General features: G+C 33.8%; 1 protein-coding gene and 1 pseudogene across 2 annotated transcripts; both read left to right on the forward strand.

Annotated features, from left to right (window-relative positions):
* The first annotated feature begins 4,849 nt into the window (after positions 1–4,849).
* Positions 4,850–7,500, forward strand: LOC149394925 (putative xyloglucan endotransglucosylase/hydrolase protein 25 pseudogene; annotated as a pseudogene). Its single transcript, XR_016296958.1, has 3 exons — positions 4,850–5,128; positions 6,002–6,195; positions 6,964–7,500. The product of XR_016296958.1 is annotated as a putative xyloglucan endotransglucosylase/hydrolase protein 25 pseudogene (transcript).
* A 4,054-nt stretch (positions 7,501–11,554) lies between these two features.
* On the forward strand, positions 11,555–14,143 carry LOC149394926 (xyloglucan endotransglucosylase protein 7-like). The gene is made up of 3 exons (XM_089614815.1): positions 11,555–11,850; positions 12,452–12,645; positions 13,489–14,143. Exons 1-3 carry the CDS (start codon positions 11,575–11,577, stop codon positions 13,898–13,900), a joined length of 882 nt encoding a protein of 293 aa, XP_089470941.1. The 5' UTR covers positions 11,555–11,574; the 3' UTR covers positions 13,901–14,143.
* The last annotated feature ends 841 nt before the right edge of the window (positions 14,144–14,984 follow it).

Raw genomic sequence — 14,984 nt, forward strand, 5'->3', positions numbered from 1 at the left:
AATTCTATTAAAAAGAATGGTTATGGACCAAAGCAGCACAATCATAAAAGTTCAGAAATATACACGTTAGTCAGGTATTTTTATAATTAATAAATACACCAGATTTATACAATATATATATATATATATATATATATATATATATATATATATTTTAATCTCATTTTAAGTTGACACTTGTCCCACTTAAATTTATAAATTCTGGCTGCAGCGTATGTATATATTTATTAGCATATCTATATATATTAGCTATTATTATTATTATATTTGTTTAGGAATATTTCCATTTTTTTTTTCCTTTTTAATGTATTAGAGCTATATATACCAGGGCTATTGTATTTCTCTTCAATGCATTATCATTCAGACTATTTCTTCTATTTTCGTAATCCCTAAATCTACATGGTATCAAGGCCCTAAAATCAATTTTCCATATTCTTTCACCATTGGATTGTCACTTTCACAGAATGTTCGTGACACATATTCGCTCATTCTGAACGGTTGGATTGCTGTTTGGAGTATTTTAAGTCTGTCTGTCGAGTGAAGAGATGAATTACAAATTTACTTTCGCAACATCCCCGACCAACAACAGGGAAATTGAGTCTGCAGCTTCGTCAACCGTTGGATAGTCACGAAATTTGAACAACGTGTTTGGGACAACCAGAGGTACGTTTTGAATGGTGGGATAAAGTTTCGAGTTTTTTAAGTCTTTCTGTCGGATGGATCACAGAGCTGCAAATTGTTTGGACAATTTTACTTTGCATTGTGTAGTTTGGTTGCAAATTGCTTTGTTTTGGAGTGTATATATTGGCTTCTTTTTTATTTCGAATTTGGTTGTTTGATTTCATCTTTGGAGTTATGGCGAGGTGCAATGACGAGTGCGCTTACTGCAAGAAGAAGGGTCATTGGAAGACTGAATGTCTCGTATTGTTGAGCATAGGCAAAATGCAGCCGCAACACCAACAACCACACAATCCCATCAGCGGTCGTTGGCCCCATTTGTGGATCCGTACATTTTTTTAGCATTTCCAGCAGTTCTTTGCCTCGCAGCCTCATGTCATGTCTCTCTCTTCCTCAAAACGGCCCCAGGTATACCGTACTCATCGTGGATCCTTGATTCAGGTGCCTCCAACCATATGTCCACTCACTTTTCATCTTTTGTGTCATTGTCTCGTCATTCATCTCTTCCCGTTATGACAGTCGATGGCACCCCTATGCCATCGGAGGGCGTTGGTTCTGTTGTTCTCATATTTCTATTCCTAATATCTACTACATCCATAGTCTTGCTAAAAATCTTATGTCTGTTAGTCAGTTGACCGAATATGGTTTCTTAGTCACATTTTCTTCTTCCATTTGTTGTGTTCAGGATCCGCGATCTCAGACGCTGATTAGGACAGGCCGTAAGCAAGGGGGACTCTATGTATTGGATGACTCAAAGTATCGGGTGTGACTGCCTCTAGTGTGGATTTATCTTCTTTTCGTTTTGAGTCATTTGACGTCTGACTTTTATTTGTGGCATTCTCCTTTGGATCATATTTCAGCGTCTCGTTTACGTTTTTTTGGTTTCTACGGGAGCTTTAGGTCATTTGAACTCCCATGATATTTCTGATTGTAGTGGTTATAAACTTGCAAAGTTCTCAGCCTTACCATTTCAAAACAATGTTTCGTCATCTCTTGCTTTCTTTGATATTGTGCATTCTAATGTGTGAGGATCTGCACATGTGTCTATTAAGGGTGGTTCTAGATATTACGTCTATTTTATTGATAATTTCACTCGTTACACTTGGGTTTATCTTATGAAGCGTAGATCTGATTTTTTGGGATATTTATCGTGATTTTAAAGCTATTGTTAAAACACAATACTCTGCTATCATTAAATGCTTTCATTGTGATTTAGGGGATGAATATATTTTTAATGATTTTTTCCAGTTACTTGCTTCTGATGGGACCATTCGTCAAACCTCATGCACCGACACACCTCAACAAAACGGTATTGACAAAAGGAAACACCATCATCTTGTTGAGACCGCTCGCTCATTCCTATTGTCCGCTGAGGTTCCCAGTATTTTTTTGGGGAAGACTATCCATGCCGCTACCTATGTCATAACAGAATCTCACCCTCTTATAATTCAGGTTTTTCTCCTTTCAAAAGGTTGTTTGGCAATGTTCCTGATTATGACTGTGTGCATGTTTTTGGTTCCACTTGTTTCGTGCTTCGACCTCACGTCGAGCGCGATAAATTGTCTCATAAGTCTACTTTGTTTTGTCTTTTTTGGGATGTGGTGTTGGTCAAAAGGGATATTGTTGTTTTGATCCGGTCAGTCAGAAATTGTGTGTCTCACGCCATGTTGTGTTTTTAGAGTTGTTCCCGCTAGTTCTCATAATATGACTCAGAATGATCTTATTTGCATTGATCCTTTTGATATTGACACCGATGAGATTGTACACACCGATATTTTGGTTCCTGAGACACACACGCCTCCGACCCCTCTTGCTACGACTGCTCAGCCATCACTTGAGATTGCGGATCATCCTCCTCTGCGTCAGTCCACTCGTCCTCATAAGTCCACTAAACTTCCCAATTTTGTTTATTCTTGATACTCTACCTCTTTTGTTTCCTTTCTAATGTTTCTTACACTCTTTGTCGGAGCCTTTGTCCTATAGAGATGTTGTTGTTTACCCCCTTTGGTAGACTGCTATGGCTGAGGAACTTACTCCTCTACATCAAACTCACACTTGGGACTTTGTACCGTTGCCGTCGGGGAAGAGGGCTATCGGTTCTCATTGGGTCTATAAGATCAAGATCAAATCAGATGGGTCCGTGGAGCGGTACAAGGCCCGTCTTTTGCTAAAGGCTATTCTCAGGAGTATGGTATGGATTATGAAGAGACTTTTGTGCCAGTCGCAAAGATGACGACGATCCGTGCTCTAATCGATGTGGGTTCCATACATCGTTGGCAGATATCTCAGATGGATGTGAAGAATGCCTTCTTGCATGGTGATCTTCACGAAGAGGTCTACATGACACCCCCTCCTGGTGTTGCGCATCAGCCCGCTCATGTGTGTAAGCTGCGCAAAGCTCTTTATGGTCTCAAACAAGCTCCCCGAGCTTGATTTGAGAAGTTCTCCACGGTGATCACCTCCATTGGTTTCATTCTTAGTCGGCACGATTCTGCTTTTTCGTCAAGCATACGAGTACATATTTTATCCTCTTGTCCTTGTATGTTGATGGTATGATTATTATCGACGATGATAATGATGGAATTGAATCGATGAAGTCTGACTTGGCTCGGTGCTTTGCTATGAAAGATTTGGGTTCGTTGCGTTACTTTTTGGGTATCGAGGTGGCCTTCTCCCCGAAAGGCTATCTTCTATCTCAGTCAAAGTATATATAAGATCTTTTTGAGCGGGCTCGTTTCACTGACAGCAGGACCGTTGAAACTAATGCTCGTTGCTCTCCACTTGACGGGTCTCCTCTGCCCGATCCTAGCCTATACCGCACGGTGGTAGGGAGCTTGATTTATCTCACGGTTACTCGTCCCGACATTGCACATGTTGTTCATATTGTCAGTGAGTTTGTCACTGCTCTTACCACAGTTTATTGGGCTACCATTTTTCGCATTCTCAGGTATCTTCGTGGTACTCAGTTTCAGAGTCTGCTGTTTCCTTCCTCGTCTTCGTTAGAGTTGCGCGCCTACTCTAATTGCAACTCTAACGCCAATTGCGCTAGTGATCCTATGGATCGCAAGTCCACCATTGGATTCTGTGTTTTCCTTGGCGATTCACTCATCGCTTGGAAGAGCAATAAGCATGATGTTATTTCTCGCTCTTCCACTGAAGCTGAGTATCGCGCTATGGCTACGACTACATGTGATATTGTTTGGTTACGCTGGTAACTTGCTGATCTGGGTGTCACTCTTCATCATCCTACGTCGTTATACTGTGATAATCAGAGTGCTATCCAGAGTGCTCGTAACTCGGTCTTTCATGAGCGAACCAAACATATTGAGATTGGTTGTCATTACGTCCACCATCATTTACAGCTTGGTACGATCACCTTGTCATTTGTTCCCTTTTCTCTTCAGATTGTCGATTTATTCACGAAGGCTCACTCCACTTCGCGCCTTCCGTTTCTTAGCTGACAAACTCTCAATGCTTATTGTTGTAGCATCGTGAGTTTGATGGAAGATATTAGCATATCTAAATTATTATTATTATTATTATTATTATTATTATTATTGTTTAGGATTATTTCTCTTTTCTTTATTTCATTTTTTGTTGTATTAGGGGTATATATACCCAGATTATTATATTTCTCTTCAATGCATTATCATTCAGATTATCTCTTCTATTTTCGTAATCCCTAAATCTTCATGTGTATTTATATGTGATTTGTACTACCTTTCCTTTGGTAGATAAATTGTCTTTTCGTCCCTTAAACCGGGTGGTCACCACGTAGAGGACTTGAGATCTTCAAACTGGGACAGTGCATGAACTCATCCAGATTATTATATTTTATTTTTCTCCGACCTGGAGGTCTAATGGACCAAGAAAATTAAAATACAAACTAATTAAGGATATTTCTTCTCTTAAAGTACAAAAATTACAAGCATTAATATAGATTCTGTATTTAGTTGTGAACCAATATAAAATACGTCTAATGATTGAATTAGCAATAATGAGACCCATAAATAAAGTGAATATTTTTATATGCCATGTTATGCGCAACAAACAACTATGTGCTTCCCAGTCACATTAAACGATCAACACATTCACTATGTGCATATTATATATACACACCAACCTTGCAAAGGTGTTGATATTGAAATTAATTTTTCTTGTTCGGAAAAAAATGAACACCCAACTTCTGGTTTATACGTTTATTCTGTTCGTGTCTCTTTTCTTAACAATCTCTTCCTCGGTTTCCGCTGGAAATCTCAACGATGATTTGCGCGTCAGTTGGGGAGAGGGACGGTGTAAGATCGATGACGATGGAAAGCTTCTCACAGTTTCGCTGGACAAGGAATCGGGATCAGGATTCGAGTCGATTAAGGAATATATGTTTGCCAAAATCGAGATGGAAATCAAGCTAGTTCCTGGAAACTCTGCTGGCACAGTCACTGCCTATTACGTGAGTATACAAATCGCTTCAACTTGCATCGATCACCTTAATTTTGCATTCATTACTCGATTGACGATATATTATGATTTATTAATAATATTTCGGTCATCAATTATTTTCTTCTTAACAATTTTTTTAACTTGTCTTTTTGTTATCTATTTTTTTAAGTTATTAAACATGATGATTTTGAGAAGTAATCTTATGTTATTACTAAGATAAAAATTCAAAAACTAATAACGCACTTGTGGCACCTAGATAATTTTTTTTTCTTCATGTATGAGACTTTTACTCTTACATATTTTGTTAGTAAAATCAATTTTACTATTGATTAGACACGAATTACAGGCTCGAACAGTAGCTTCCGCCCTGACTACGATAGTGTGCGATACATATATTTGTATGATGTTACTCAAATGCTTTCAATATGTTATTTAGCTATGTTTTCAAAATGTGAAAATCTTAATTGAAATAAAAAAATTAGATAACTAGCATTAATACGTTTGAAATTGCTATATAGTCAACATTTCGTAAATCTTAGATAAATAACCATAATAATGACGTGGCGTGACTGACTTACCCTTTCATTGAAATAAAAATGGGGTGTATTTACGTCAATTTACACATGTAAATACATAAACGTGACTATTTACCTAAAATTTATGAAACGTTGGCTATTTAGTAATGTCAAACTGTAAATGTGGTTATTTACCTGATGGACCTAATGGAAAACATGAATAAAATAGATGAGATGGATTAGAAGTACAATATAAAAACAAAATGCGTAGAAGAAAAATAAAACAAGGGCATAATCCTGCAATAAAATGTAGATGTCAAAAAGCCCGAGTACTTACAATAGAACTAATTTATTGTGTGGTTGTTCAGTTATCATCACAAGGTGATCACCATGATGAGATAGACTTTGAGTTCTTGGGCAACGTTAGTGGCGATCCGTACACTCTACACACCAATGTGTTTTGCCAAGGTCAAGGCAACAGAGAACAGCAATTCAGGCTTCCATTTGACCCCACAGCAGATTTCCACACCTATTCTATTTATTGGACGCCACTACACATTGTGTAAGCTTTCTTTTACATTAATATTTTGTTGGCATCAATTTTACATTTATTTGACTACTACTTTTCGTGTAATGATCATAGTATCCATGCATGAAACCGAAATTAGTTTTCTATGTTCAATGTTACATGTGTATATTTGACTTACGGATTAAGTTTAAGCAAAATTTTATATTCTTGAAAAATGCATGTGAATATTGATAAATAATTTGTAAAAAAATAGCTCCTGATTTTACTTAATTCACAGCATTTTGTTTCTCCTTAATAATATGGTCTGGTTCCTAACTCTATAAATAGCTCTTTTAATTTCACAATTGGTTGGGGAAAATTAAATTATCACCGATTTTGAAGTGGGAAAAGGCCAGGACCCCGAATTATATTTACGAATATCAACAATGCATTTAGAAATTAACAGAATTTCTTCTTCCTTTTTTGTTCTATCTGTAATTCAAATTTCATTGTTACATCTAAAAAAAGAAGAGCTATGAACCTAGTACCTGTCACGCTTAAACATGACAAACATGAAAGGGCTATTAGGAAATCAAATATTTGTATCTCTTCTTTCGCATATCAACTTAAATTCTTAAGTAATATATGGTATATGATTTCAACAACTTAATATGATTTTTTTTCAGAAAGTTTTGTTTTAATCATTTTAGATTAAAGCATAAACACATTTATAAGCCATTAGTATTACTCGTTAAGAGTTTGATACTTTGTACAATTTGTCATAGGATAATTTTTTTTTTACATTAATTGCCAATTTTGCAGTTTTCTAGTTGATGGCATCGCAATTCGAGAATTCAAGAACTTGGAGCATTTTAAACTACCATTCCCCAAGGACCAGCCAATGAAGGTCTACGCTAGTCTATGGAACGCCGACGACTGGGCAACCAGGGGCGGTTTGGTTAAGACAGATTGGTCAAAAGCGCCATTCAAAGCTCACTTCATGAACTTCACCGATCAAGATTCTTGTACTTGGTCTCAAGGCTCTTCTTCTTGCAAACATGGCTCCTTTTTTTCATCCTATAGCAACAACGCGTGGCAGTCTGATAAGCTTGACTGCGACGCCGAGAGAGAGATGAAAGAATTCCAAAGGAAATACATGGTGTATAATTACTGTACAGATACAAACCGTTTCTCTCAAGGGCTTCCCAAGGAATGCTTTTTAGAGAGTTTAAACTACTAGCTAGAATGGAAAATCTTATTTTATTGAACACCTATTTGATTTCTTTGTGTTTGTTGAATTCATGTATTTACATAGTATATTAAGATTCTTATATCAATATCTCATTTATATTTCTCAAATTGACCTCTCATTCTTATCAGGTTGTAATATCCAGTTTTTTTTGCAGCTACAAAGATATGGAAAATTAACATGAATATTACCATTTGAACACCACTTTACCAAAATTAATCATAAAGTAAACTTCTACGAATCTATTAATAAATGAGTAGTGAAAAATTTGTTATACCCATAATCAGTCACGAAATTCGCACTTTCGTGAGCGATCTTTCACAAAATCTTGAATCTTTTGATCGATTTGTTACGATAATCTAATTGTCACGAAAATTGGAGAATTCGTGACTGATCTGTCAAAAAAGTCAACAATTTCGCGGCCGATTTCATTTAGAGCATAACAGTTTTTTCATAATTCCTTGCTAATAGATCTGTAAAAGATTTCTTTACGACGAATTTTAGTAAAATGGTGTTAAAATGATAATATTCATGTTAATTTCCCGAACAATATCGAAGTAGTTTCAAACAACTTGCCCTTGAATAGTTCAGTAATTGTTTAGCTTTTAAATTGCTTGTGAAGTATCTTATGTTCTATCGTAAAACCAATAATGAGTACCTTATATATTGTGTTAGTATTTTGATATATATATATATATATATATATATATATATATATATATATATATATTTTTAAGTGTGTTTCCAAACATAATTTCTTTAAATGTTGACTTTTGCGTTCAACCATCTTGGTCCGAGTCATAAACGGCTTGATTAGATATTTGCTTGGGCCGTGTTGGGCTCTCATAATATGATCCCATCTACAATTAACAATAACATAACATGAGTAACTCATGATATTTAAGCCATGACAATTCTCATCATTTTTCAACGTATGATTCCAAACATAATTGTTGTGTTTCAGTAACGTGTTTCTTCAAATGTAAGAATTATCTACAATAAAAATCCGTCCATGGCTATCGAAGAAATAAATTGATCAAAGCATTCTTGTATACCTATTATTTTGTGATGTCACCATTAATGTTATTGTGTATAGGAGTGAGAATATATGAATACTACCCACTCATAATGCAAAGAGGTAAAGTAGTAGGAAATTAAATAGCACAACAAAATTGGTAATCAAGTTCGACGCAAAACGTAGCCTAATCAGGAAGATCCCAATGGAAAAGAAATCCATTCTTGCACACAATGGTCTTAGTTGAATGATCAACTCTTCATTAATATTTTTCTAATTCATTGTTTACCTTCCACGGATACCATTAAGTGGATGAGGATTAAAATGTTACTATTTTACCATTTTAGTTCTTATTTCGTTTATCTGATTTGTTGTTTGTACATACGCACAAGTAATTTCAATGAGATGTAGCTAACATGTCACAATGCTTGATTTAAAGATCATCCAATGAACACTATGCCTAGATAATTCATTCACACTACTAAAGAACAAAACATGAGGTGATATAAATTGCATTTCAACAATCTTCTTCATGAATTTCAATCCATGCGAATTCATATATAACTACAACATGATTAAGTCACTTAAGTAACTACCTACCAAAATATTCGTAGGAGGAACCTTGAATATCGACTCATTAAATGAAGTTGAATACCCATAATAGGTCATGTCTTATTTCAGTATTTTTAGGTTTACTTTATTGTATTCGTATATATAGTGATTTTGAGACTCTAAGCACTAAAAGTTTTTAATTTTAAGTATTCGAAAGTTCACTTCTCAATTCTCAAAGAAGATATCTAGGAAGAACTAAGATTCTCAACTCTCTATGTTTTTTTTTAAGAGAAATGACACTATTGACCAAAATAACATGTTATATTAGCAGTGCAAGTGCATGTGACAATATTGTCCAAAATTACATGATTTAGAATAAATCATAAAGGGACATGCACATCGGCGGACCCAGGTGCAAGGGTCAAGCGGCCTGGACCTCCCCAAACCCAAATTTTTGGGCTTAAAAAAAAAAATTCTTTTTTCAACCTAAATTGATTTTTGGCCCCCCTTCTTCTAAAATCTGGATCTGCCACTCGGCATCATAGAAAATGAACCTAGGACCCTCTTAGATGAAATATGTGTGAGATTATCAGTAGACTTAGCTAGTTACCACGGCTCTCTATGTTTAATTACTAAACATTATGGCTTCTCTAACCATCACCAATTATCATAAATTTTTCATCTAATCATAAGATTGTGAATATTGTTTTTTAAACAACTTTAGAAGAGATGTTATGAAGTCTATACTTCATTCGTCACATGTGGTTAGTTCTTTCAAGAAATTGAAAAATACTTAAATAAATGTCTGAATGTTTCATTTTATTAATTTATATTCAGCTTACTTACAAAAGTTTTTATTACAATAAGTAAAATAAATGGGTTACATCAACTTGTGGGCATCTCGACAGGAAATGCAGTCTATATCAAATCTTGCGAGATAACGAAAACTTGTTAACATTTTTTTTTTTTTTTGAAAGTTACAACAATATGACACAAGATAGCTTGGATAGGTTTTTTTTTTTTTTTTTTTTTTTTTTTTTTTTTTTTTTTTTTTCCGAGATAACACAGAATTAGGATGAGTTTTGAATTGCTTTTTGTTCCTTCTATCTATTACTTATTATATATTAGACACCAAGTCCTTGAATATTATCCTTAATTTATTACAGTTTAAAGATGTCTCTCAAGAACATATCTTCCTTCGAGTTGAGACAAATTATTAAGAAGTTAGATTATTAGACTTCTTTATGAGTCAATAGTTAGCGAACTAGTAAGTTACTAACAACTAACTATATATTTCATGACAAAAGGACAAGCTCATTTGGTAACCACCTTTTCCCAAATGTGACTATCTGATTTCATACATCTTTTTTGTTTCATGCACATATTTTGTATAGCGATATATTAAAGACGGTTATTATTTTAGTTTGCAGTATGAATTTTTTGTTTAGAAATTACAAATAAATAGAATATATTAAGAAGATTTTTTAAACATTTACCACTCCATTATTTGCCTGACCTTTAAAAAATTCAATAACGGCTATGTGTTGCGGTTCCAAGAACATTCCTTAATTATATATTCAAATGCAAAAATATAGGAGAACCCTTTAGGCTTTAACCATAAATGAATTAAATAAGATTGATAAGCTTGATGCATGTACATAAGGAGATTTTTTTTTTACCGTTTCATTTGAACACCTATATAAGATAAACAATAGTATTTCATGATCAAAATTAACTTCTACTACGCTAAAGTGGTTTTTTTTACATGTATTAATAAATGTTTTTCAAGTAGGAAAATTTTATGAATTAGTTTGTTTTGTTTTCACAAGTCTCAGACTTATGAATTACTTTGTCACTCTAAAGTACCGTAAGCACCATATTATTTTTTTTTCATCTCTCAAGGCTCTATATATTGTATTGGTTTTTTGTTTCTTGTTTATTTGTTTTTTAATTAGGAAAGCTCTGTTGTATTGAGTTATACTACCATTTATTTGACAATAGGTTAAATCTTTCAGATACGCATCCGAAGGAAAAAAAAAGTTTGAAACTTTCTTTCCCTGAACATTAAATTGTGTCTCTCACGTATATAGAATTAAGTTCAGGATATTAGTTGGGGCATATATTGTCCGAGTTATATTAATTGCGTTCATGAACTTGTAATCTAATGTAAAAGCTTTTTTTTAATACTTTTCTTTTCATCGGGTTGACTCGTGCATTTTTAAATATATTAAATCGGTTAGCTAACTGTCGTAATTTCGCAATGAAAGGCTTTATTGGATGTATGAATTGTTGTCAAGGACTTTCAATTCCGTACCCAAGCTATAATTAACTTATCTGGAATCACACAAACTAATAATTCATGCTAAAATGATAAAATAATAAGCAAATATATATATTATAACAAAGTCCGTGATCGTGGAATTCACAAGTAGATAATTAAAAAGTTTCATAAAGCAACAAACACTGTAGTATTTCATCGTTGCCACGTTTTGCTTGACAACCACACAGAGATTCCAAATATTATTGGTGACCTTCACGACTATAAAGACGATAGCTTGATAAGCAAAAAAAATAAAATAAATAAACGCACTCGAAAAACAATTCAATTCCTAAAAACATGGCGACTCAAGTTCGTGGTGCTTCGCTGCTATTTTGTCTTATTATCTGCTCGACGGCCTTCTCGTTCGCGGCCGGAAATCTGTTCCGGGATCTCAAGCTGACGTGGGGAGGTGGTCGCTGTAAGATACTCGGAAACGGCGATGTTCTTCAGGCGACACTCGACAAGACTTCGGGGTCGGGTTTCGAGTCCAATGAAGAGTATTTGTACGTCAAAATGGACATGCAAATCAAACTCGTCCGTGGAAACTCTGCCGGAACAGTCACCACCTATTACGTAAGATTATATGCACATTTTTTCTGATATTTTCATTATGCTACATATTTATATTCAAATAAAAAATAAAAAATAAAAAGTATTTGTGATGCTGTAGTCGTATATGAGTGTGATTTTTCTTGTTAAATTTGGCTGATTTTCAAGCGATTGCGGAATAATGTCTATTTTACAAAATTGAGAGATAACAAAATTCCTTATGAATATATTTACAACTGAAATCAACTACAATTTCATACTAAATAATTGACAGATATAAAAAATAAAAAGTTAGACATTTCATACTAAATAATGTGATGACAAAATATCATACACTTGTTAGACATTTTTCTTCGTAAAATAGGAAATATATCTTGCTTTATATCAGAAAAGTAAATTATGTGCGTGTTAAGTGGATATTGAAACTTAATTACATCCGTCATATTTTCTTATGATAACCACAAGAAACAAATTTTATGATTAAAATATCGTTAAAATATTCTACAACACCGTCTATTTATCGTGATTAATCAATAGTATTAAGAATTTATTACTTCACAAGTTTGAAAATCTAAGTAATTCTCATTTTGCAATATTTAACGAAGTGATATATATGTTTGATCAGTTGTCGTCGAAAGGAGCGAATCACGACGAGATAGACTTTGAATTCTTGGGTAACCTTAGTGGCGATCCGTACACAGTCCATACAAACGTTTTTTGCAACGGTCTCGGAAAGAGAGAGCAACAATTCCGTCTTCCGTTTGACCCAACCGCTGATTTCCACACTTATTCCATCTATTGGACTCCACTTCACATTCTGTATGTATTCTCTTCCTTTGTTCCTAGAGTCTATATATGAGAAATTTTTTAAAACTATGGTCTTTATTTTATTTTATCCTTATCATTTTTATTTTCGCCGTATCATTTTCAACTATATGATCAATTTAAGTGTTCGGGTGCTAACCCTAGTCCATCTAGTCTTATGAAAAAAGAGATTTATCAGTAATTAATTCAATTCAAACTTGTAATTTTCAATCTAGTCATGATTTATAAAATATTAAACAAATAGTCGAATAGCTTATATGGCATATTTTTATACCGTCATTATCCTTATTTAATTAGTTAATTAATTTTTTTTAATATAAAAAAATCCAATTAAAATTCCTAATTGGTAGTATCTCTCATTATTCTCTCTCCTATCTCTTTTCTCCTATCTCATTCTTCCTGCAGCAGCACCCATTAAAAAAACCTCCATATTTTTATCAAAGTATACTGTAACATTTTTGTAATTTTATTTATTGACGAGTTATATATAAATAATTTTATTTTCATTTTTATTTATATATATACTTCTTATTTCTACTATAACTATTATAATTTATCACAATAATTATAGAAGTTATAATATAGCTGTAAGCTATAAATTTTTTTCGTCTAAATATTTATATTTTTATGGTGATAGACATTTCTCTATTTGTTTTCAATATAGTTAAACACATATAGATTTCACCCTCAAATATGAAAATATTGCAGTTTAACATTGAATTTGATTTTTTTTTTTAACGCTAGTCAACCCTCTCTTTGTCCTAAATTTACAAGTATAATGTAGAGCATTTTTTACATGATTCATATCATTCTTGATGTTGCTATTTTTTTTTTCAGCTTTCTTGTTGATGGTACTCCAATCAGAGAGTACAAGAACTTGGAGAACAAAGGGATTTGCTTCCCCAAATTTAGGCCAATGAAGTTGTACTCGAGCATTTGGAACGCCGATGACTGGGCGACCAGGGGCGGTTTGGTAAAAACCGATTGGTCCAAAGGACCCTTCAAGGCCTACTACAAGAACTACGGCGTCGCAAACGCTTGCGTTTGGAAGGGAAAATATTCGATGTGCCGAACCAATTACAAGTACCTTCCGTACAACAAGAATCCATGGCTGTGGGAGAGCCTCAGCCAAGGAAGCAAAGGGACGATGAGGTGGATGAAGAACAAGTATATGGTCTACGATTACTGCAAGGACTACAAGCGATTCCCTTTCGGATTCCCCAAGGAATGTTACCTTAACGAGAACTAGGAGTGAGGAATATACGAGTTTTTTGTTCCTTCTCTTTCTTTAAAAACCCGTTGATGATGATTACTACTATTACTTCCGCTTATTGTTTGATTGATACGCCCTTTCCTTTGTTACTCGTTTTGCTTTCATTTTGTTTCCTTACATGTACGTCTTGCGGTATTCATTTTACTCGCATAATGATATGATCTGATGGTTTACATGAGCTGTTTATCTAAAATAACGACTGTGGTACTGAATTATTGATGAGTGATTATTATTTTCGCAAGCTAATTTAGTGATGAATGATTTATTGATAAAAAATAATGTATTATTGATAATAAAAAATCTAGAGATATTTATAGGGATTTTCACTTGAGTAAGGCTATCTCAAAACTTTACCATTCTATGAGTGGTCAAAATTTGTGGGACCCGAGTCAAACGAGAGAAGAAAAAATTTCATAGTTTAATCTCACACAATAAAACAATTATTTTTCCTTTAATTTCCCAACAACTTCAATCAAATCACATAATTTTTCACCAATTAAAACCCTTTAAAAATAATCTTTTTATCTCTCCTTCTAACAGTTTACTCCCTCGTCATCTCTCATTCCCATGTTTTCTCTCTCCTCCTAGCCCAAATTATATTTCAATATTTAGTGACAAGTTTGTCACCAAATTTAAATCATGTCGAATTAGTGACACACATCTCTCATTCCCATGTTTTCTCTCTCCTCCTAGCCCAAATTATATTTCAATATTTAGTGACAAGTTTGTCACTAAATTTAAATCATGTCGAATTAGTGACACATTTATAAGTAAATCTATAGATATAGTGACAAACTTGTAACTAAATTTCGTATTTTTAGATATTTCCAAATAGTAAACTTCAAATTGTTACAAATGTTTCTCATGCATCTATTTTTGCGTATTTTTATTTACGCGCAGTGATAATATATATATATATATATATATATATATATATATATATATTTCGTAAAGTATAGCAGTTCATGGGTCATAGATGACTTTTACGAGACCGGTCTGAAGTTATAATTTATTATTACATCCATTCACAATTACTCTTCAATTTACTTATTCAATGTCG

The sequence above is a fragment of the Urtica dioica genome, chromosome 5 (assembly GCF_054948205.1).
Source record: "Urtica dioica subsp. dioica isolate 48M chromosome 5, U.dioica_male_clone48M_v1_H2, whole genome shotgun sequence".
Lineage (NCBI taxonomy): Eukaryota > Viridiplantae > Streptophyta > Magnoliopsida > Rosales > Urticaceae > Urtica > Urtica dioica.

Coding starts and splice junctions, on each gene's coding strand:
- LOC149394926 (XM_089614815.1), top strand. CDS start 11,575: ATGGCGACTCAAGTTCGTGGTGCTTCGCTGCTATTTTGTCTTATTATC. Junction 11,851..12,451: donor GAACAGTCACCACCTATTAC/GTAAGATTATAT, acceptor ATGTTTGATCAG/TTGTCGTCGAAAGGAGCGAA. Junction 12,646..13,488: donor TGGACTCCACTTCACATTCT/GTATGTATTCTC, acceptor TTTTTTTTTCAG/CTTTCTTGTTGATGGTACTC.